The 23259-nt window shown below is 43.9% G+C and overlaps 1 protein-coding gene across 1 annotated transcript in view; it reads right to left on the reverse strand.

Moving 5' to 3' along the window:
- The window catches only part of TBX15 (T-box transcription factor 15), a 133731-nt gene extending 113658 nt beyond the window's left edge, over positions 1-20073 (reverse strand). The window contains exon 1 of the mRNA XM_039520541.1: positions 19605-20073. Within this exon, the coding sequence (XP_039376475.1) occupies positions 19605-19806 (202 nt within the window). The 5' untranslated portion in view covers positions 19807-20073. The remainder of the gene's footprint in view (positions 1-19604) is intronic.
- Positions 20074-23259: the final 3186 nt, after the last annotated feature.

The following is a 23259-nucleotide window of genomic DNA, read 5'->3' on the forward strand; positions in this document are numbered from 1 at the left end:
CAAGATTCCTGTGATTGGGGAATGAGAGGACAATATTTTACTCTGTGTTCTCCATATGGTTAATTTGTGCCACTGGCAGCACTTTGTGCATAGGCCGTTTCAATTTCCCTTGTACAGCTGGCCGTGATCCTGCAACCGTTCTGAGTATGGTTACCTTTACTACCATGAGTGATGTCAGTGAGATTGCCCATGGTTGCAAAGTTAAGCACATGCTTAAGCGTTTGCAGGTTTGAGGCCTTAGCTATCAAAATGGGGAAACTGACTAACTGAAATCACCTTGATAAGTATGAACAGAGGAGCAGAAAAGCTCTAATCAAAAATGTTTAAGGCAGTTTTTTTTTTTAAATCAGCCCGTAATATAAGAAACTGGATGATTTTTAAAGTAGGCAGTGTCCAAAAAAATCATGTTGACAGTGTCCCTTTTGGACTAATGGCAGGATACAACCCCAGATTGCTTGGTTTGGCTTTTATTAGACTATTATTGTCTTTTGCTAAAAGCACCAGCTTTTCTTCTCCTCCTGGCTGTTTTGCAGTTGCTCCTGAGTTATTCAACATTAAAACTTCTTTCCATTCTGCTTGGCCCACGCCTTGCTCATTAGATGTAAATGCTTCAGGAATTTCTCTAGCTCTGCTTCAGTTTAGCAAAGTGACAATCAACAAATGTTTTCAATGTGTCTTTCAATGTGTTGTTGGGCTTTTGGTGTTTTTTGGTGTTTTTTTTTAATCTTCTGTTTAACACTGGGGAGTTATAGAATTACTCTTTTTGAGAGAAAATTTCACCCTGATGCTGTCACAGAAACAAATCTATTGTATAAATGGGAGAGGTGAAGATGCAAAGTGACTCTGATTAAAGACAGGGAAAAATTTCCGTCTGTTTCAAGATTTCTAAACAGCACCTTTTTTAAAAAGTTGTGAACTTCAAAAAACTAGTGAAGATTTAATCAGCTAGACAGATAGATTGTACCAAAAAGACTATAAAAAACCATTAAGATAGACACACACAATTAAAACTTTCACTGCCCAAAACTGTAGTTATCACTGCTGAAATAACAACAATGAGAGTTGCTTCTAGTCAAAAATCCCCAGTTATTAAAGGAGTGATAAATCTAAAAAATACATTATATGAATTAGAAACAGGTGATGCAAGTGGCTCACTCCTGCAAGTTGCTGAGCTCTCTGACCTAATCCAGCAATGTTCTTATGTATGTGCTTAATTTTAGGTATGTGAATGCTCCCACTGAAGTTAATGGGACTAGTCACATACTTAAAGTTAAGCATGTGCTTAAGTACTAATGAGTATCTAACCAAGTATGCAGTACAGATGCAAAGGAAACCGCCATTATAAATGTTTTTCAAAGTTTCATGCTTCTTTCTAATTAATAAGTTTTTCTTTTCTCTGCCACTACAACTTGAAATTTAATTGGAGGGAAAAAAATAATCTGGTATTGCTCTGATCTTTGTAAATTCCTCCCTTCAAAAAACTAAACTCTGTCTTCTCTCTTCTGCATCTTCCTTACTAAGATATTTCGGATCTGATGATTCTGAAAGGTGACTCTCTGATGTGTTTTAATCTGATTTAAAACTTTATCCTGATCATTGCAAAGTGGGCCGGAAACAGAAAGGTTTGATATGTCTATGTTAACCAAGCCTTCTTACCTCAGGAGTGCTTGGCATGCAGAAAGACAAAAAAGCCCTTTCTTTCTATCATTTTAATGTGGGGAAAACTTTATTTTTAAAATTTCCTCTAGTGTGCCAGGTAGAATAAGCAGAACTATTATGTCCAGAATCTTTTCTTTTTCATAAACTAATTTCACTATAAAATCTATGATGGGTTAATCTATGATGAATCCTGAACTGAAACAATGTGGGACTTGCATTCTACTTCACTGCAACTGTCATTTCCACTCTTTCCCTTCCTCTCTAAGCAGGTTCCACAGTATTAAGGTGTTTGGGTCCCTGTGTCCTCTGTTAGATCAATATCTACAACAATCCTTTATTACTGATCATGAAATGGTGCCACTCTAAGACCCCACTCACACAAACTTGACAACTTTCTGCTTTAAGACCCTGTTCTCCTGCTCACAGCAAATGCCAAAGAAGGAGTAATAATTCTAAGATTGTCCAGCTGAAAAAAATGTGTACATGTTATTAATAGAGGGTCATGATTTAAAAACAATTTAAAAAGCAGAGCCCACCCACTGCTTAAGGACCCTTCTCTGCCGCCTAAGGGGAGGATCCACAGGGCCTGGAAACCAAATAATTCTGGGGGACAACTAACGAGATAACAGGGACGGGAGTGAGGTCAAAGGGTCAAACAAAGGGAACCTACTTTTTGGAAGGCATCTGATCAACTCCACCTTCATATTATTATTTCTTATTTGTATTGCTGTAGCTTCCGGGAACCCGTGCCATAGGCTAGGACCCCACTGTGCTGGGAATCGTACACACAAAACAAAAAGACAGACTCTGCCTTGAAGAGCTTGCAGTCTAAGTATATGTAATATCCCAAATATTAATGTCTCGACAGTAAGATTAGTTATTTGTCACATGGTAACAAAAACGAGAAACGCCTGACCCTGTTGTATCAAAAAAGTCAAAAAGTCACAATTCTGGGGGTTTTTTGGTTTGTTTTGTTTTTAAAGGCAAACAGTAACATAGGGAAAAAATAATCAAGAAACACTTTTATTTTCCAGCAGAAATGTGTTAAATAGCTGGTGTTCATCTAACCAAATAATCTGTTAATCATAAAGTCTCTGGGGACAGTGTTTCCCTATTTGTCTGCATATTGCCTGCTACATTATTGGCACTGTATTAATATGATTATTAATAATAATAATAATAGAATAACTTTGCTCAGGGAACAGCTGCTGCCCGATTTGTTATGTGTTTAGTTGTTTTTCTGGTCACAAATTGTTCATGAACTGATGCTGGTTTCCTCTGAATGAGTTCTTTATTTGTAAGTTTTGAGACTACAGGTTGGATGAATGATTTTCAGACTGCAGTCCCACTCGCAATTCCCATTGTTGTGTGACTGGTCACCATGGTCACACACTGTTGTTTCCATTTCCTGGATGACGGAAACGTTTTAAACAAGAGAAGAGGGTTCAGTGGTGGCTTTGCCATGAGCCTGGGAGGCAATCAGCTGTGCCAGGTCTCTGCTTACCATGATAGCCATTCCCTGGATCACTGGAGCAGCTATGCTGGTCAGCGCAATAAGGGGAAGGAGTGGAGTCAGTCCCTGGTCTATTCCTCCCCCTCACGATCAACTGCATGAAGTGGAGACATAGCAGCTGTGTGCGGCCTGCTTCCCTCTCACACTGCTACTGCAAGGTGGATAATCAGTACAGGTTGTGCCTCCTCCTGTCCCTGCACTCCATGCAGGCCAACCCACACTTGAGTGCGTAATTAATACGGAATAATTCCCTTTCCAGGACAATTTTGGGCCATGTAATCACTCATGCTACAATTTGTGAGAAATTGGGAATTCACAAACATTGTCAGGAATACCCGACACTTGTCCAAATACCCATAAATAACCAATAAAAAGGCCCCATCCGGGTGAATTCATGAACCAGGTTTTTCCACCACCCCGTGGTGGCCTGTGGCAGTGTGATAAGGAATCAGCCTTGTTCATAACATTTCAGATGAATTTAACGGGCCCTAGCCAGCATTCTTAGGGCTAGTCTACACTTACCAGACGGGTCGACGCGGTGAGTTCGACTTCTCGGAGTTCGAACTATCACGTCTAATGTGGACGCGATAGTTCGAACTCCGGAAGCGCCGCGGTCGACTCCGGTACTCCACCACTGCAAACGGCGGTGGCGGAGTCGACCTTGGAGCCGCGGACTTCGATTCCGCGGCGTCTGGACAGGTGAGTAGTTCGAACTAGGGTACTTCGAATTCAGCTACGCTATTCACGTAGCTGAATTTGCGTACCCTAGTTCGACCCCGCTTCTTAGTGTGGACCAGCCCTTAGTCAATACTTTACCCATCTGCCTTGTACAATATATTGAACTGATTTCCAGTACCTGCATAAATGACATTGGACTGTAGTTAATAGGTTCTGCCTATCCCCTTCAAGAGCCAGGCTAGTCCCTATGTACAAAAACCCACCAAGGGGATGAAAAAACATCAAATTCCCATTCATGCATCACACAGTCTGGGGATGTGGTGTGCTCAGGCCCCTAACCCTCCCCTTCTCTTTCTTTCACTCTATAGTCCCTCTTCTCTCCCTCCCCCATCACCCACCCATCTCTGTCGTGTTTCTTACTTTTGTGCTCCTATTAACTCCTCTCTTCCTGATTTCCCCATCACTCCACCCAGAGCATGATATTATAGATATATATAATCAAAACAAAAATTAAAAAATATACCTGATCACTGATCCCTTTACTTGTATGTTGCACCCTTTGCCTCCCCCCTTTATCTATTTAGATTGCAACCTCTTTAAAGCAGAAACTGTATGCCCACTGCAATGGAAGCTTGACCCTAACTGAGGTGGTTAGGCACTACAGCAGCAACAACAATAATAATAATAATTGATCATTCCTGTGGCTCTCAGGGTTCCCTAACACAGCTTCTCAGCCTGGGGGTAGCTCAGCTCCTACAGGAGCCCAATGGACCCCCAGCCTAGCGGCTATCTTCAGACTCTTCTTCAAGGGACGGGTTGATATGGTGGAAGCAGAAAGGGAACCACCAGTGCCCAAAGCCTTCTTTGGGGTAAATTTGATTGATCAGAGGTAGGCAACCTATGGCACACATGCTGAAGGCAGCACTTGAGCTGATTTTCAGTGGCACTCACACTGCCCAGATCCTGGCCACCGGTCCGGGGGGGCTCTGCATTTTAATTTAATTTTAAATGAAGCTTCTTAACCATTTTAAAACCCTTATTTACTTTACATACAACAATAGTTTAGTTATATATTATAGACTTCTAGAAAGAGACCTTCTAAAAATGTTAAAATGTATAACTGGCACGCGGAACCTTAAATTAGAGTGAATAAATGAAGACTCGGCACAGCACTTCTGAAAGGTTGCCGACCCCTGCAATAGGTTATGATAGTATTGGATCATTTGCTGTTGTGTCCTGTATGAATTTGATTAATCCTGTCTTCATTTTTACAAAAAAGTGAATAATTCCCCACATTTTCCTGGAACAACCCCCCCCAGCTTCTTACTGCTAATCAGACAACAAATCTGGAACCCCTCTGATGAGCCGGCACTTCAGCACAGATTCCTTAATAAAGGAAATAAGTGAAGCCCTATCGTGTAAGTATAGCCTCACTAAGTCTATTCACCAACACCATTTTCTTCAATATTGAAACAAATCACTACAAGTCTCCACAACCATCGCAGCTCCTTGTGAGGGTTTTCTTGAATCCAGGAGCAAATAGAGCTAATGTTTCAGGGTCAACCTGAACAGTCTCTAAGAGGGCAACACAACCTTCCTGACACCCAGCCAGAAAGTTACACAATTTGCACAGCAGACCTGCCATGCTACAGTCTTGTGTGGGTATCACTTAGCAGCATTAAAGCGGATAATGTGCCTGGGCTGAACAGAGCCTTTACCTGAGTTGTTTGATGGACACTTTTTTTATTTGTGCCAAGCTGCCTGGACAGGAAATCCCAAAATCCTAGAACAATAAATCCTTTGATTATTTTTTTTAAATTTGAGAGTGAAATAAAAACATTTAGGCAGCCAGGGCTATGTGCTGGACTATATGTTTCCAGGCATTCCCACACACCTCAAGCATGATGCTTTGAAGGGTAGATCCAACTTCTTACTTTAAAAGCACAGTCTCCCAGTGGCCTTGCGTTAAGGGCTGTGAAGAAGTTACACAATAAAGCGGTCACATGCTAGAATGCCAGAATGATAGGCACGTTATAGAAAACCTAAACTGACAACAAGATAGAAAGCATAAGGAGCATTACCACCTGGTAACTTTACACTAGAGGCGGACTTGATTCCTTTCATGTGCTAAAAGCAGTCACACAGACCTAGAGCCACAAAGAGATGTAAGCATTGCAATACCTAATTTTAGGCACCCTGCCAGCCAGGGGAATCCTCAGTGTAGGATTCCTAGGCACCCCAAATACAATACATAAGGAGAGTTAGGTGCTTAAGAAAGGGATCCTCAGAAGATTGCAGATTGAGCAGGAAGCTGTCTAAGATAACCAGTAGGAAATGACAAGGAGAGGGGTGGGGCCAAAGCCTCATTCCTCAAAGGGAAGGGCTGGAGGGCCTTGAACTGAGATTTCTTATATCCCAGCAGAGGTAGCTGACTACCAGGCTATTGGGTGTTCTTAGCAAGGGGGAAGGTGTCTTTCTGGCCCCTCTCAATTACTCATTGAAGCTGTTCCACTGTGTAGAAATAATTTTTGGTATAGGGTCTTGAACCCAGTTCTCCCATATCCAAGGGGAGTGTCCTACTCTGGCCTGTTGAGTGTTCTGTGGATATTTATACATGCATACATGCACAAGCCCCAAAACGTTGTGAGCTAATCACCCCCAACCATCTTTTGTGGGGGGCTAAGCACGCTTGGAACACACCTGCCAGGTTGGACCATGCAGGTGAGGGAATCCCACCAGGGCTTAGGTGTGAGCCAGGGCACCAAGCAACTCAGCAGCATCAGGACTCAAGTCAGCGGTGCACATGCCCACCTATGGAAACTTCCTCCGGCGACATGTAGAATATGTACCCAGGCAGCCCCCAGCGCTGGTTTAAGTAGCAGTGTAGACGGTGAGGTGAGTACAGACACACCTGAAGGCTGTGGGTATGAACCCGAGCACATGGCTCTCTACTAGCCCAAGCCAGGCTTTCCCATCTGCATTGCTATTTTTAGTACGTATTTTAATACCATTTTTAATATTTTTAGAGATTACCCTGCTGCTTCCCTGCTGCTAGAGCCTTTCCCCACTGCAGGGAAAGAGTCGGGCATCAGGGAAAGGCTCTGGCAGAGGGGATACAGTGGGGAAATGCTCCCTCCTGTCCTGAGAGCTTTTCACTGACACATGTAGCTACCCATAGCACTGGGGACACTGTGCGTTTTCCAGCGTGGTGTGTAACTACGCAGCCCTTCCATACCACACAAAGTGTAGTGTAGAGGCAGCCTTAGGCACCATCGCAATTTAGAGGCCTACACTGTTAGGCCGAGGTAGGCAGTGGCAGAGAGGTGGCTTTGAGGATCTGAGTGGCATAAAGTGCATCTCAGTTGCATTAAGTGGCAATGAGGCACCTAAGTCCGTTTGTGGATCTAACCGTCTAGCTTTCCTCTGGCTTTCTCTGTGATTGATCCAGCATCTCAGCACATCAGAAAGAGATGCCAGTACACAAATCAGGAACACCTGCTGACTCCACAGATGGGGAGGGCAGTGGCTGGTGTGAATGCCTGACTGGAGTAGTTGAGACCCCGGGTAACTGCCCAGGGAAGAGGTCATGATGATTTCAGTGGGAATTTTGGATAATCAGCACCTCTGAGCCTTTTTGGCCTAATTGTCAGATATAAAAGGTCAGCACCATAAAGCCACTATGAGTGGTGGGTGCTCAGCGCCTTACAGGATCAGTCCCTAGTACAGTAGCTAGCAGGTAAACAAGGCTTCAGCATAACTTTAGGTTTATCATATGCCACAACATGATAAAGAATAGGCACTTTGTTACTTCATTCAGTCAAAGTTTAAGGCCAAAAGGGACCACCAGATCATCCAGCCTGACCACCTGTATATCACAGGTCACCCGCACCACTCAGCCACTTGCACATTAAACCCAACAGTCAGAATTAGATCAAAGTATCACAGCCCTGTGTGCGTCTGGGAAACACATAAAAAGAGTAATTTCAGAAGCAATTGCTACATTTGCAAGAGGAAATGTTGCCTAAAGATTTATGGTCACCCATCTCAATTATCTCATGGAGGTTTATTTAAGCTTAGGCAGCATTTGGTATAATGTATGGGCTAGACCTTGCTCCCACAGAAACCAGTGGGAGTGTTGCTGTTAGCTGCTGTGAGAACATGAGCAGATCCTATTCATTTTATTTCCTGTACTTTTCTCACCCAGATGCACAGGAGTAAAACCAGGTGAAATGTAATGCCCATCCAAATGATTTCAGAAGCACAGACTAAGATGTAGGGATAGCAGGACAGCACTGGGAAGATCTGGGAGCCAAGTTACACACAATGTGATTTGTAAAGGTCATAAACAAGCCAAAACACCTGGATATTTAAACAAATAACATCTTCAATCTTATAAAAGGATTTATGAATGGGATTGAGGCTCATCAAAGCGCCACGCTGATTCCTAATAACTGTGAGAAAATCACCTTCAATCTAATTCTCCTGAAAGAAGCAAATGGGATGAGGGAATGGACAGAACTCTCCTTCCTGAACCCCACGCTGGACATGGCTATCTACAGCCCGAGAGAGTTGCACAAGGTAAATACACTTCCCAATGCGAAGTCCACAGGAATTGTTGGTGGTGCGAGACTGATTGGAGAAACCAGAGCACTCTGACATCTCCAGATCATGAGCTTTGGGTTGGTGTGTGGCAGTCCAGATCAGTTCAACAGACAGTCTGGTAATATTGTATTATAAAGATTATTAAGTATGAGGTTTAGGTTTGTGAGACCACAAAGGGGTTTACAAAATGTAACCCTGAGTTTGGAACTGTGATTCTTCCCTGCCGATGGAACGTGTGACGCTGCACTTGTGAGATAATTATCCAGCCACTCTCTAACATTAGTTTTCTTTTCTTAAAATAATGTATTGATTAACTGAAAATCATAACAATGCTCGGGTCTAACAGTATGGCCTTGAGGCAGGTATAGTGTATGTACTTTGCTATGCAAACTTCCACAAATCGCTCTGCCGAAACACCCTCAGTCCTGATCCACATCCCTATTACAATCCTGGGACATCTTCAGCAGCTCTGTTATATAAATTATGTGGAGGTTTTCCAATGTGTGCAACCGTTTATTAGAGTTTTTGATGAGAGACCACCAAATTTATGTTCCCTTGTGACCTAGTCTAGAGTTGACTGCAGCTCTCCAAAGGTAAAGGTGAGGTGCTGGTGCACTAATTCACTGAGCACCAAGGCCTCAATATTGGGAGCACATCCACAGAAATGTGCTGATTATTAATATAACTTGTATCAGTACCTAACCAGTTTGTAAGCTACTTTTCAGAAACCGTAAATCCTTTATTTTAAGGCTTGTTGGCAGTAACTTCTTTCCAAGCTATGCCCAGCAGCTTCCTGCCTGCTGGGGATGTCACTGGGGATGTCCATTTGACAATGCTCTAGGTGTTTCATATGTGCCCATCATGGAAGGTAGGGCCATTGTCAGTGTGGTGGGGAAACAGAAACAGATTAGATGTCAACATGAAAGTAAATCTTAGGCAGACAAACTGGTAGTGGCTGACCTAAAGTATTTGCTGGCCTCACTCTGGCCTACATTACAATCATAATTTACATTTACAAATATCAACATTTTCGATCTTACATTGTCTCTGAAGCAATCTTTGGACAACTACTTTGCATCTGTCACTGGGTCTTCTTCACACCATCTTCACAATATTGTCAGATCAATAGGGCTACTTAGCAAATGGCACATGAAGATATTAATTTTTCTAATGCTTTTGTCACTGCTCCGAATGATTTTGTAACTCATCATTTTCTAGTCTGCCAATCTACACACTTAAAATATTGTATTTGGTATGAATGCTGCTGATATAGCTTTAACTGGACAAAGGTTTTCTGATCATGTTACAGTTTTAAAATATCTTTACTGGCTTCCATTAACATTTCAGTTTAATTTTACAATAATCACACTTTGCATTTCTCTAGCCATTGTCACTATAGGGCCTTACAAACATTACCAGAAGAAGAAGAAGTATTTTCTACCCAAGGATCTCAAAGTGCTTTACCAATCAATTAGGTTAATATTATTATCTGTATTTTACAGAGGGTGAAACTGAGGCTAAAAGGCCTTGTCTACCTTGGCATTTTTTTCTGAAAAATATCCCAGTGCTGGTAACAACTTGCAGTGCATCACTATTAGTGATAGCAGTTGTGGAAGCCCTCATGTAGATATGGTACAGGAGAATGCCAATATTTTTAACATTGTGTTGTGTAGACCAGCTCTAAGCAGGGTTAGATGACGAGACACTTTAAAAGACAAGGCTGCCTGGAGTCCTGTTTACACTATGATTCCCATTGTTGCTGCTGCCAGTAGAGATGTACCATTTTTAGCAAAGGTGGAAGTGTTTGTTCGTTCATTTGTTCATTTAAAAGGCTAATGTGGTTCAACCAAAAAGATTAAATGAAAGCTGCGAACACCATGCACCCTGACCTGCAAATTCTCATCATTTCCTCTGCTTCTACTATTTAATATTAAATGCTTCCCTCTCCCCTGCTACAAACCGTACAATATCATTAAAAGTGTTTGCACAAGATGTTTGAGCACTAATATTTGGTCACAAATTAATAAAATTTCATCGCTAGGTACTGAGAAACCCAGCCCTTCTGGGAAACTATGATAATCTAGGAAGCCTTTTTTATAGTATACTAATACTTAAAGGAAGTATTTTTTCACACAACACACAGTCAACCTGCGGAAAACCTTGCCAGAGGATGTTGTGAAGGCCAAGACTATAACTTATTCAAAAAATAATAGATAAATTAACAGAGGATAAGTCCATCAATGGCTATTAGCCAGGATGGGCTGGGATGGTGTCCCTAACCTATGTTTGCCAGAAGCTGGGAATGAGCAACAGGGGATGGATCACTTGATGATTACCTGTTCTGTTCATTCCCTCTGGGGCACCTGGCACTGGCCACTGTCGGAAGGCAGAATACTGGGCTAGATGGACCTTTGATCTGACCCCATAGGCCATTCTTATGTTCTTATAGTAGAAAACTCCCACCAATGTAACTAAAAAATTGATTTAGTTACACGAGCATAAACTCCTGCTATAGATGCACTTAAACTGGTTTACACTGCACTTAAGCTGATTTAGCTTAAAGCATAAATTGGTTGAAGTGCTTTTTTAACCAATTGCAGTACATGTACATTAGTGGTTTGCCCTGGTGTAATTACATTGATTTTAATGGGTTTAGTTACACCAGCACATTTTATAATATAGACCAGGGCTCAGAGAGAGAGCAATTTAAAAAACATGTTGGTCCTTGAGGGCCCAAGACTGCAAACCTTGTTTCATGCAAGAAATCCATTGACTTCAATAGGAATACTTGACTTGTGTGAGTAATTCTTACTCATGTGAAGAGGGGTTTGCAGGATCAGGCCCTACAGCAATAGAAATGTTCTTTTCTGGAGGTACCAGACTTAGAATTGTAGAATCATAGAAACGTAGGGCTTGAAGGAACCTCAAGAGGTCATCTAATCCATCCCCTGCACTGAGCCAGGGTCTCTCGATCTCTCTCTTACTTTTCCATCTGAAAAAAGCATCACTTTTCTGTAAAGACAGATATAGACAGACCAGGACACCTCTGCCTGAGGGAGACTAGTTAAGCTGATATTTGATATAAGAGCTCAGCCTGAAGTGGGAGGAGGGAGACATGATGGATGGCTAGTAGGAAGTTACTTGACTTGTGCCTGTAATAGAAGCTCTTTCGATTTTCCCTGAGATCTCGTCACAGATGTGAATGTCCTTTCCATTCCCACCTTTTCCCACTTCCTGCAGATGGAATAATTTTGGATAGTTTTGGATATTCAAAATAAGTAACAAAGAAAGCAAGACATTGTTTGACATGCTGTTTCCTTTCTAAGACTCTGCTGCCTTGGAAACAATTCCTAGATATTTTCATATTATCCCATTACCTGCAGTCTTAGTTCAGTGTGAACAATTCACCTCCTTGCAGGAAGAGTTTAACAGGCATGACAGCAGAGCCCACCAATTCAATAAGACAGAGATTACTGTAGAGATAAACCCTTCTCACTTGCTCGCTCTTTTTGGATGAACTTGAGCAACACAAACCTAGTCTGAGCTCCCACACTGTACTCCTGGTTCCCATCTAGACAGCTCCATCTTCTTTTCTCTACAATGTCACCTTCTGACAGCAATAGCATCCACTCTGTGGGCAAAGCGCAGGGGGTGCATACATGCCTTGGAGGTTACATTTTCATTATTTCCTCAAATTATCAAATACAGTACAGACTATCACAGTCTCAGCCACTTCTGCTCAAATACACTGTGGAAATAATTAAATAGCCAGTAAGAGATTAAAGAGAATTTAAGTTAGTTTAGTCAGGCAGTTCATACTGTAACTGTGAATGAGTGACTAAGTAGCAGGAGCAAAAAGTGCAGTGAAGGCGACAGGACAGGAACTGTGTACAAAGTTATTACCTTGCAATCACTAACCAAAAAAAAAATCTGCTCTTGCTTTTGAGACAAGATAGAATAAGATTTTTTTTTTTTGCTAAAAAAAATGTTGTTGTAGTTGTGTTTTTTTATTGTTATTATATTGTTGAAAATTGTCTAAAAAAGAAATAAGATTGTTTATTGTTGTTTAGAGAGGAGAGAGACCTGTCCCCTGTGTGGCCTCTCTCTCCTCTCTCCCATAATTATTGGAGAAAAAAATAATATTTAATTTTTTTTTTTGCCAACAAAAAAAGCGAGAACTAAGTTTTTCTTCGACAACACATTTAGAGCTTTCTATCTAACTCTTAATTCTAATACAGCATTTGGGATCTGCAGATCACAAAGGTGGGTAGATTTCATACACCCGATTTTACAGATGGGCAAGCTGAAGCACAGAATGGCGACTTGACCTGTATAATGTTCCACACCAAGTGAGTGGCAGAATTAAGAATGGAACTGAAGTTTCCCAACTCCTTTTCCTCTGCCTGGGTTGCCTCACCACGCTCTATCAGATAGGTCGTAACCAAAACTCAACTCTAAACAATCAGAGCTGGAACCATATTTTGCAGCTTAGGCCCATGGAGGCTACATCCATCAATGGTTATTAGCCAAGATGGTCAGGGATGCAACCCCATGCTTTGAGTGTCCCTAAGCATCTGACTGCCAGGTGGTGGGACTGGACGACAACGGATGGATCACTTGATAATTGCCCTGGTCTGTTCATTCCCTCTGATGTATCTGGCATTGGTCACTGTAGGAAGACATGATACTGGGCTAGATGGACCATTGGTCTGATCCAGTATGGCTGTTCTTATATTATTATTTCTAACCTATGTACAAGTATACATGTCTTGTGTATATTATATTATACATAGATTCATATACATGAATAGGAATGAATGTAATGATGTATATACATTAAAATAACAAATAAGTGGTGATTATATCTCTATGATCAATTGTGGAAGCATGTGGTAAACTGTATTTATTGTTGCAGGAATTACCAGCCCTTTGACTCTCGTACCTGCTTTCTGCCCACTAATCCCTCTTGGCCAGGATTACTTGCCAGTTCTAAACCTCTGAGCAGATTTAGACAGCCGCTGTTTGTTGTAGTTATTTTAAACATCCCTGCTTTCTCCTTTCCTCAAAGTCTGGAATTTCCCCCACAAAATTACATGATGCTGAAGTGCAAGATGGTCAGTATTCAGTCCAGGAGCATGTTTAAGATGAATAGCTCATGAACACTTAGGTCCAGGCATAAGAGCTTTATACCATTGGAAAGGAGCTGGGAATTCCCCCCTTGCCAAGGGTGTAATGCTGTTGTTCCTAATCTTGGTAGGACACAAGTCATCACACCATAAAATTAGGACAGTGTGGTGGAGCTTTTTTAGATCTTTCTAAAATGTATTATTTTCTCTCCCTCAAAAGCCCTACAGTAACTAGGCTGCATGGCTTGACAGGAAGAAGGATATGAAATGCTGACCGAATTTGACAAAATGTAAAACTCTCCAACGTTTCTCAAATGTTTTCTTCTGTAAAATATGTGGCATAAACAATATCCTGGGGGACTGTGTAGTATCAAGGTGTTAAAGGCATTTGTTTAGGAAAATGTGCATATTTCACTGGTGGCTTCTCTGCTTGTAGTAAGGCTATCTTAAATTCGAAGAATAAACACGCTTACCACATCACTGTGTTCTCGCTGGCTCTCTCTAATACAGATAATGGGCCTGTGTGTATCTCTAAAAGTACAACGTAGGCAACTGAGCGAAAAACTGTGCTTCAAAGGAAAATCCAGATTTCGAATGTACCCACAAAAACGTCAATCACAAATTTCTAAAGAGCAGAAGAGCTCACTAAACTCTCCCCACAGCCTGCTAATGTCACTCCGTCACTACTGAAAGATACAGCTGTAAATGACGATGAATAAATTATACATAAAGGATTGAAAGATACAGTGATTAAGACACGCAAGACTTTAGCGCTGATCATGTTTAGCCTACAAATACCTGGAAACCCAGAGATACCAGGGATGTGTATTAATTGATTATCTAAAACCGTTACTGGACTGGGCATTTCAGTGTCTGATTTAACCCAACAGCTAGTTTTCCCCATCTCTGAAATGCGGATACTATTTCCCCACTTCCCAGAGGCGTGGAAAGCTCCGACTCGTGAATGCTTGCGGCGCGCGTTGAGATGCGCAGGCGAGAGGCAGCAGCGCGGTGCCAAGTGCCCTTAGCGATTGCACAATAAGCCAGTGGGAGGGGAGTGACCTAGACGAGGTCATTCGGGGCAAATCAAGGCCCGGCCCCTACAGCAGTTAATCTGCAGCGCTAGGGACCAGAGTCACGGGGATCCCCTCGGCCGCCAGCTCAGCTCTGGAGCCACCGCAAGCCCTTGGCTAGGCAGGGGCGGGTGCTGGGGGCCGCAGTGAGAGCAGGGCCGGGCAGCAAGAGAGGAGGAGGCTCGGGAGGCTCGCGGAGCCGGGTGTTGAGCGTCCCTCTGGCCGCCTGCAGCTGCTCTGCTCCCGGCAGGGTCTCCCTCTCCACCCAGCCCAGCGCCCGGTCCCGGGAGCGCAGCCGGCACCGACGTGTTAACCCGTCCAGCCCGCTCCGCCGCCCCCAGGCCAAGCCCCCGCCGGAGCCGTGCGGCGGCGCAGACAGAGGAGCCCTTTCAGCCAGGCGCTGCCTGTGTCGCAGCCCGGCTCAGAGGCGAGTTCAGCGCCTGCCTCCTGCCAGGCGTGGGCAGGCTGCGTCCTCCATTAGCGCTCAGCTCCCCGCGCCAGTGCTCTGCGCTCCGGGGTAGCCCCGGGCTGGCCTTAGCCCTGGCCCTGGCCCAGCCGCACGCAGCCGGCCCTGCACCCGCACCCAGCGGCTCGGGCAATGCAAGCCCAGAGCAGTACCGCACCCCCGCCCGCCTGCTGCCCCGGGGCCGAGGCCAGTTCTGAGACCCAGCGGCCGGCCTGCGGCTCCGGGCTCCCCCCCAGCCGGCCTGCTCGGCCCAGCCAGCCGCCGGAGCTATGCGGAGTGGTGGGGATAAACCGCAGCGGCGATCCTGAGCCATCCCCCCGTTATGTGCCTAAGGCCTGGGCTCCGGGCGCTGCGCAGAAGAGCGGAATTGGGGTTCGCTCCGTGCCGGGGGGGGGTGTAACTGCTATGGCCACTGACTGGAGCAAGGGCGCAGTTTAAAGGATTTATTGACAGTTGTGGGGCGTTTTTTCCTTTCTAGGACTCTGCGCTGATCACGGAATTACAGAATAAACCAGCCCCTAGCTCCTCACCCAGTGCGCACACATTCATGCAGGGCTCCATCCTCTACTCCTCGCTCAGGGAAACCGGCATTGGCCGCCGGATCTCTGTGTGTGTGTGCCACACACACTCACTTAGAAAGTCTCCAAACAGCCCCTGCCATGCCGTGTGCATATTTCTGAACAACCCAGTTCACCCGCGGCGTGGGGGCGGGGGGTAATCCAGAATGCCTTTCCATAACTTTGTGATTCGAATCCAGCTTCAGACTTGTGTAAACTGAGTCTCATAAAACAGCACATTAACTCTGACGACAAGATTCATTGCTGAGGCATTAATAACTTGCATCTACTGGAGAGATCTTTATAAACCTAAATTTATCCAAGATTTATTCAAATCGTTCTCCCCCTCCGCAGAGCACATCCGGGCAGCAGACATTGCCCTTCACTTCAGGAGAAGGTGGGGCTGTGTCCAGCTTGGGATCTCAGGTCTCATTACTGTTGAATACACTCTAACGCGAGGCCTTGGGCATGGCCGGGAAGTCCCAATACTCGGTGGTTTGTTTAACCGAAAGGGAGATGTGTGAATGTGAAAAGGTTTGGCTCCCCGGTGCACGTGGTTTTTCGCGGAATGGCTTTTGTAAGATTCACCGAGAGAGTCGCAAAAAAGGCGCTTCCAAACAAGAATGAAAATGAGACGCAGCGTCAGGCAGCAACACCCGCATTAGCTTCGTTTCTTTAGGGAAGGGGGTAGGGGTCCCAGAACACGAAATTCACAAGCAATCCTGACAACATACAGCCATCCACCTCGCTCGGGCACATCCCCGGGGAGAGGCGTTAACACCTCAGCTAGCCCCGATTAAACCCAAACCCGGTCGCCCTGATAACAAAGATTAAAATATGGAATTGAAGTATCAAACGAGTCCCAGCTGCGCCCGGGTTCCATTAAATATTAGTCTATACAGACAGACACCGCACTATATTAGCATGAAGTACTAGTAATTATTGGTTATTAAGTATTGATTACGTATTTATTATTTATAATATTTTATGCTCGACCTAATTATGGTGATTTTAAAACCTCCCGAGATTCAATTTTGTTTCTTTAATTTCAATTTAATAAAAATAAAATTAAACCCTGGTAGATAACGGAAAACTTTTAACAAAAATTGGCTTGAAAATATGGAATTTATGAGAAGTAATAATAATAAATCCATTGTCAACGTACAACATTGTTGACTATTTGCTGTACTATTTGGTGCAAGACTTTGAGTTTGGGGTATTATCTTTTTTATTTCACTTCTAATGCACCTTTTGAGATGTATTAAGATTTAGCTTCAAAGTTTGCATTTAATTGGTAATTTTTTTTGTCAATAAGCATGGTATATGCTATACACGTATATGTAGATAGATAGAGATATAGCTATTTCTATCTATAACAGCTAATCTATTTTCACCCAGCAGCAAAGGAAAACTACAGTAGATTTGGACTGAATGGATTTAATGAAGTGATTGTGCAAATTGCACTCTCAGAATTTTTAATATTTATACTAGCACTCTAAAAATGATTTTAACATCTAGTCTTGATTTGCTGGGCTTTATGAAAACACTTTGCTTTCCAATATTTCAGACGTTAGCAGCCGTGTTTACCCGCTTTCCAGTCTGGCTCTTTGGGGTGTCTCTATTCCAAATTCATGCAGAAATGGACAAGTTAAACAGTCTTATGTTTTGTGTGTAGCCTCCAATAAAGGGTATTAATTGGAAATTAAAATAACGAAAAACGAGATAACACGCAGATCTGCCAGATTACTGGAGAAGGGATTTGATTGATTGATTGATTGATTGATTGATTGATTGATTTTCCTGAGGAATAATTTGTAAACTTGATTTACTTTTTATTTATTTATTTATTTATTATTATTATTATTATTATTATTATTATTATTATTATTATTATTATTATTATTATTATTCGTGTCTCCACTTTTTCTCATTGCTAGGGAGCATTTTCTTCACAGGGAATTCCCTAACCATAAAATTTTAGGCAAGTCTCTTTGAGTTTCATAGGAAGAAGAAATTGATGTTATTGCAATTCAGATTACTTTTATTAATAATAAAAATAACAGTTCCTTGAGAGCTGGAGGGAGCGGGGAAAGGGTCTCTAGAATTTTCAGTATTTTCCCACCTTCCTTTTTTTAAAATCCTTTTTTACAATTGTTAAATTTTGACCAGTACCTTTCTGTCCGATTTTTATGCGGGCTTTGAGGAAAGCGATCTTTATGTAATCATTTAAAATTGTACAAAAAATAAGTATTTGCGTCCCAAAGTATCGTGGGTTCAAGTGAGTACGGGAGACAGTGATTTTTTCAGCGATGAACAGAAAACTTTACCTTTTTCCCCCAGACACAAAAAGTGATTTGGAAATTATATAGAATTCCCTTTCGCCCCTAATCATCATAAACGTAATAATAATTGCTGTAATCGCATTTTAAAAGATTGTGTAGCCGCAAAAAGCCGAAGGCAACTAACCTAGCAAGACGGTTGTTCATTTGGTGAAAAGGAATAGTTTTCAGCCAGTGTCTATTCTTTTCCCCCGTAGCTCTAGCCGTGGCATTGATCTGTACTTCTGTATTCCCCGAGTACATTACAAACAGGGACTTCTATGGGACACATTTGCTTTTTAAAATGGAAATTAGGCATGAGTAAAATCACCACGGGACAATAATTTAATTTTTTTACTCCGAGAAATCTCTTAATTAAGTCAAGATTTTAATTTTTTAAACAAGTGAAAACTGAGTAAGCGAATCCAGCCTGTTCTTTCAGAAAATCCCCAGCAGGAATCCGAGCAGGGGCCAACCGGCTTGTCTTGTACTTTTTGTGTTGTGAACCCCGGGGGTTGTTTTCCGTATATTACGCAGTATCGGTCATTGAATGCACGTAGACAGTATTGAATCTATTAGTGTAATTAATTTATTTTTAAAATTACGCCGTATTTTAACGTATTTCCTTTCGTTCCCTTTCCCTTTCCACCAGGAAGGCTGGAATCGAGGAGGGCCAGGCCCAGGGCGCAAGCGGGGAGATCATTGCAACGGGCCGCCTGGCCGGGAGAGGAGCAGAGCTCCCCACGGAAAGTAACGGCGAGCCCCGCGCAAAGGGGGACGGGCCCCTATGGCCCGGGGCTGTCGGCCTGAGCCAGGGGCTGCTGCGGTTCTGTCCCTACAGCGCTAGCGAGGCACCAGCGCCAGATCCCTCCGGGGACCGATCCTGCCGCCTCTACACTCACTCAATGGCACTTTGCCCGTTGGCCTCCCCGGGGCCAGGATCAGGCCCCAGACCTCTGGTGAGGCTCAGGGCGGCGCTCGCTGCTTTGCTGCACAGGGCATTTGCCCCTGCGTCTCTGTGCTGCTTTCCCTGGCCAGCCCCGGCACGGGCGTTGCTCGCAATCCCCGCTCAGTCAGCCCGGCCGGAGCTTTCGCCTCCTGCCAACAGCTGGGCGCCTCGGGCTGGGCGCTTTTGTTTTCGTTGCGCGCTGGCGGGAGCAAAGTGGCTGCAAAAGCCGGGGGAGGAGGGTTTACAGGCGAGGCGGATCGCGGAGCGTGCTTGGGAGTGCGGAACCGGGGGGAACCCACTCGCCCCGCAGGATTACACCCCCCCCCACGCCAGTACACCGTGACCCGCCCGCTCAGCAGGGGCACCAGTTGCTTAGCGGCGCAGGAAATCGCCCCGCGCCCTGCCAAGCGAGGAAAGGCGTGTGTCCCAGCAGCGCCAGAGCTGGGGGGAGCAGCGGAGCCGGGCCCCGCCTGGGGGCTGTCAGGGCCAGAGAAAGTGAGTGTCGGCTGGGTGGGAGCCATTCCCCCCCGGCTCCCCGCTACGCGAACCAGCCTGCAGGAGACGGGGCGGTGCAAGGCTCCGGCGAAGGGGCCCGCGGCTGCGAGTGGCTCTGTGGCTAACGGGAGGGAAGCGGGATGGGGAGAGAAAAGGCGGGTCACTAACCGGGGTTGAGGTCCAGGCACTGGGTCGGGTCTTCGTTCTCCCCTAGCTGGCCATTGGGGCTGAGGCTCTCCATGGACAAATCCAACCCCTTGTCCTCCCAGTCTCGCAGTTTCCGCTTTTTATTTGTCCCAATCAAGGCTTCTACCGAGAAAGCGTGAGCCCGGGAGCTGAGGGCTACTGCAGATCTTCTCCGCTCACTCATCTTAGCCCCCAGCCCGGAGCCGCGCCGGAGGAGCAACCAGGGGCACGCAAGGCAGAGCTTGGGGAGCAGAGGCAAAGCCGGTCGCCTCTCTCCCCACCAGCCCCTCCCCAGCTGCGCCTCCAGAAGAGCCCTGAGTCCTCTGTAGGCTCTACATGTGGCAGGGTCGGGCGAGAGTGGGCAGCCCAGGTCCTCAGCACTTGCTCAAAGGGACTGCAGGCTGGATTTCATCTTTTTTTTTCCCTCTCCTTTCCCCTCTGCCTCCCTCTGATTGATACAAACTTCTGGGAATTTTTTTTCCCAAAGAGTTAGGCAGGCTGCTTGCGCCTGTCAAAAAAAAAAAGTCCCTGACCAATAGGAGGAAGGGAAGGAGAGAAACCCAAAAGCTGCAACCCAATGAGGAGGGGAGGGAGACTCAGGCTTGAGAGCTAGGAATTTGGCCTGGTGGGTCCTGGAACCCTGGAGGAGAATTAACTCTATAAAGAATGGAGACGTGCAGGAAAAAATCTAGCTATAAATGCAGCGAGGTAACAACTCCAACGCTTAGCGAATCCCCTCCGCACCCAGAGTTTTTAGTGACTTCTAGCCACTAAAGCACCAAACATAGTATTTGAAAGGGCCTTAAAACCTGGGTCTTAACGATGAGGGACTATTTATTTGCAGGACGCCCTCAAACGCCGTGCTGTTGTCTTTGTTGCTGCTGCTGCTGCTGGTGGTGGTTTCCCTTTCGAAAATAACGGCTTCGTGTATTAGACCCGTTTCCCCTGAGAATGGTGTCTCTTTTTACGTGATTTTGATGACAATCGGGCTGTGAAAGCGGTGTTAAACTGACTGCGCCATTTTGCCCTAGTTGTAAATATTTGCTGCCATTGAGACTACCTTGTATTTTGACATTTGGATTTTCCATGTTCTTTTGCTAGTGTAGAATTGTATCCTGCCAGAGAAAATCAGGTAAAGGCCACATAAATAAATAACAGTATACATCTGTAAAACCATCTGGGGAGGGAGTTCGTAGCAATACTAAGAATAGCTCGATTTACCAAGAAAAAACTCATGTTTCCGCTAATGTATCTCAGCAAGAAACTATTTTGAATGATTAGAAAGACAGATAAACATAACGCTAAGCATTGTATGACGTAAATAATAAATGAAACATGGAAAATATATCAACAAAATAGAAATTAGAAAAATAGAAGGCCGGACAACATAATAATTGAATCTTCCTCATCGAATAAATGAGGAGGAAAATGTAATAGACACTTCAAATTCAGTAACGGATTTAGTTACTTATTTATTTATTTTATTTTGATGGTCACAGGGGGAAAAAGAGAGAAATGGCTGACCTGGAGCTGTTTTCAAACTAGGTAGAATGGCTGGACATAGTTAGACTAATTTTAAATTAACTTTTGCGGTGGATGCGCCATCCCAAAGACTTGTGGGCAGAAATGAAAACTTTGGGCATAAGTGCTGGAACTAGGGGTGCTGTAGCACCTCCTGGCTGGAAGTGGTTTCCATTATATACAGGCTTCACAGTTTGGTTCAATGGCTCTCAGCTCCCACATTGTACAAATTGTTCCAGCGCCCCTGACTTTGAGGCAGCCATGGATCAGTTTCTGGGGCTGAACACACACACCTCCATGTCCATGTGTGTGGCATCAACGACGCTTTCACATCTCTCTTTAGACGGTCCCAATACTCTGTAGCCCTCTGGTAAAGTTAAAACAATAACCTTTGCGAGGAAGAGGTTTTAAAGATAAAAGACCTGAAAGGTGTGATTTCAACAGCTGAGTGACATGGGGAAACTCGATGCAATTTTCCTGGGCGGGAACTGGGAATTATTTGTTTCAAAATAGATCGCTTTCGACAGCTGAACACCAGGCACATACACAGCGACCAACTGAGGTGCACTGGGGTGTTCTCGCCTTTCCCTGCATCGCATGGCCATTGGGGCCTTAGGGCGTTCCTAGATAACCCTGGTTGCAAAGAGGCCATTCGGAAGGGAGGTTTTTGAGGAAGCTAGATTTATTATTATTATTATTATTGCATTCTTAGGGAACTGGAGAGGTCAGATTTATTTAAATACGATTGTTTTCCAGGGGTTTTTGCTCTAAAGCTAAGGGAGAAGAAATTTCCTGAAAAATGATTCCCTCTTTTCTGCACGCCTGGTGGCATTCTTCTGCGAGACGGAGACAGCCAGGACGATTTTACAGAAGAATCGCATGTTAAGAGGTAGATTTGAAGAAGAAGAAGAAGAAGAAGAAGAAGAAGAAGAAGAAAGATCAAGAAAACACAGAATCACTTATGAAGTTTAGCAACACGGAATTGTATTTGAAAAGCAGTATATTTAAATCACATGTTGAGCTTATATTTCCTTCAGATACCTTCCCCAAGCTTTAAAAAAGTGTTGGTTTAGTAGACAATAGTTTTTTTAATTATCTACCAATTTCCATTATAATTGTTAAGATATATAGATTTTCCCCCCCCTCTCTCTCTCTCTCATCTATCCATCTGTGTGTGCTATACAATCTCTAGTTTCAAAGGTTCTGATACAGGAACACTTTTAAAATAAAATTTACAAAACCCCTAGCATATATAGATTACATCCCATAATCATACAACCGATAATTATATACTCAAAGAGTCACAAAGTTTGCCAATAATTGAGAAGGAGCAAGATTTCCAGATACTAATTTCCGTTTGGTAAAGTTACTGGGGAATTTGGATGCAACCAGTATACATTAATATAGGGCTGTGTGTTACATTTATTATCTTGCAGACACAGACAGAGGTCAAAATTCCCTGGTATCATTGTGACCTGTAGAATTTACGCGCATAATGTAAATTCGTAGTTCTAATGAATGTCGAAAATTTGCCCAAAGTTGTGACCAACAACGCCCAACCTGTTGGCGGCTTATCATTGACTTTAAACCAAGAGCAGAAACGCAAAGCAAAGCCTCTGTTTCCCTGAAATGTGGCCACCGTTACTGCACACGACAGAAAGTAGTTTAATAGTCTTGTTGTTGTTGTTTTGTTGTTGTTTGTTGTTGTTATGGGGAAAACAAAGGCCGGCCTCTTGCAAAGATTTCTTCTTGTGTGTTAAGAAGTGTTGTCTGTGCGAGTCCTCGCTAATCAGGAGCAAACATAAAATGAGATCTCCGTCCATTCTTAAAAGTCTAGGGCCAAATCCTGGTGCCTTATTCACACCACGACGAAGTCAATAAGTCAAACTCAATGGAGTTACCCCAGGGATTAATTTGGACCACTGGAGTTCTGCTCGGGTAAACTAAAAGAGCAGTATTTGGGACCAGCATCTTGGTTACAGCTGTGTAAATCTGGAGTCACTCCACTGAAGTCAGTTTGGAGTGACTCCGGATTTACCGCAGGAACTGGTGTCAGAATTTGACCTTTACTCATTAAAAAATAATGTATCTATCTCATAGGAAATTCCTGAGCCTT

Source organism: Mauremys reevesii, linkage group 1 (assembly GCF_016161935.1).
Source record: "Mauremys reevesii isolate NIE-2019 linkage group 1, ASM1616193v1, whole genome shotgun sequence".
NCBI classification, from domain to species: domain Eukaryota; kingdom Metazoa; phylum Chordata; order Testudines; family Geoemydidae; genus Mauremys; species Mauremys reevesii.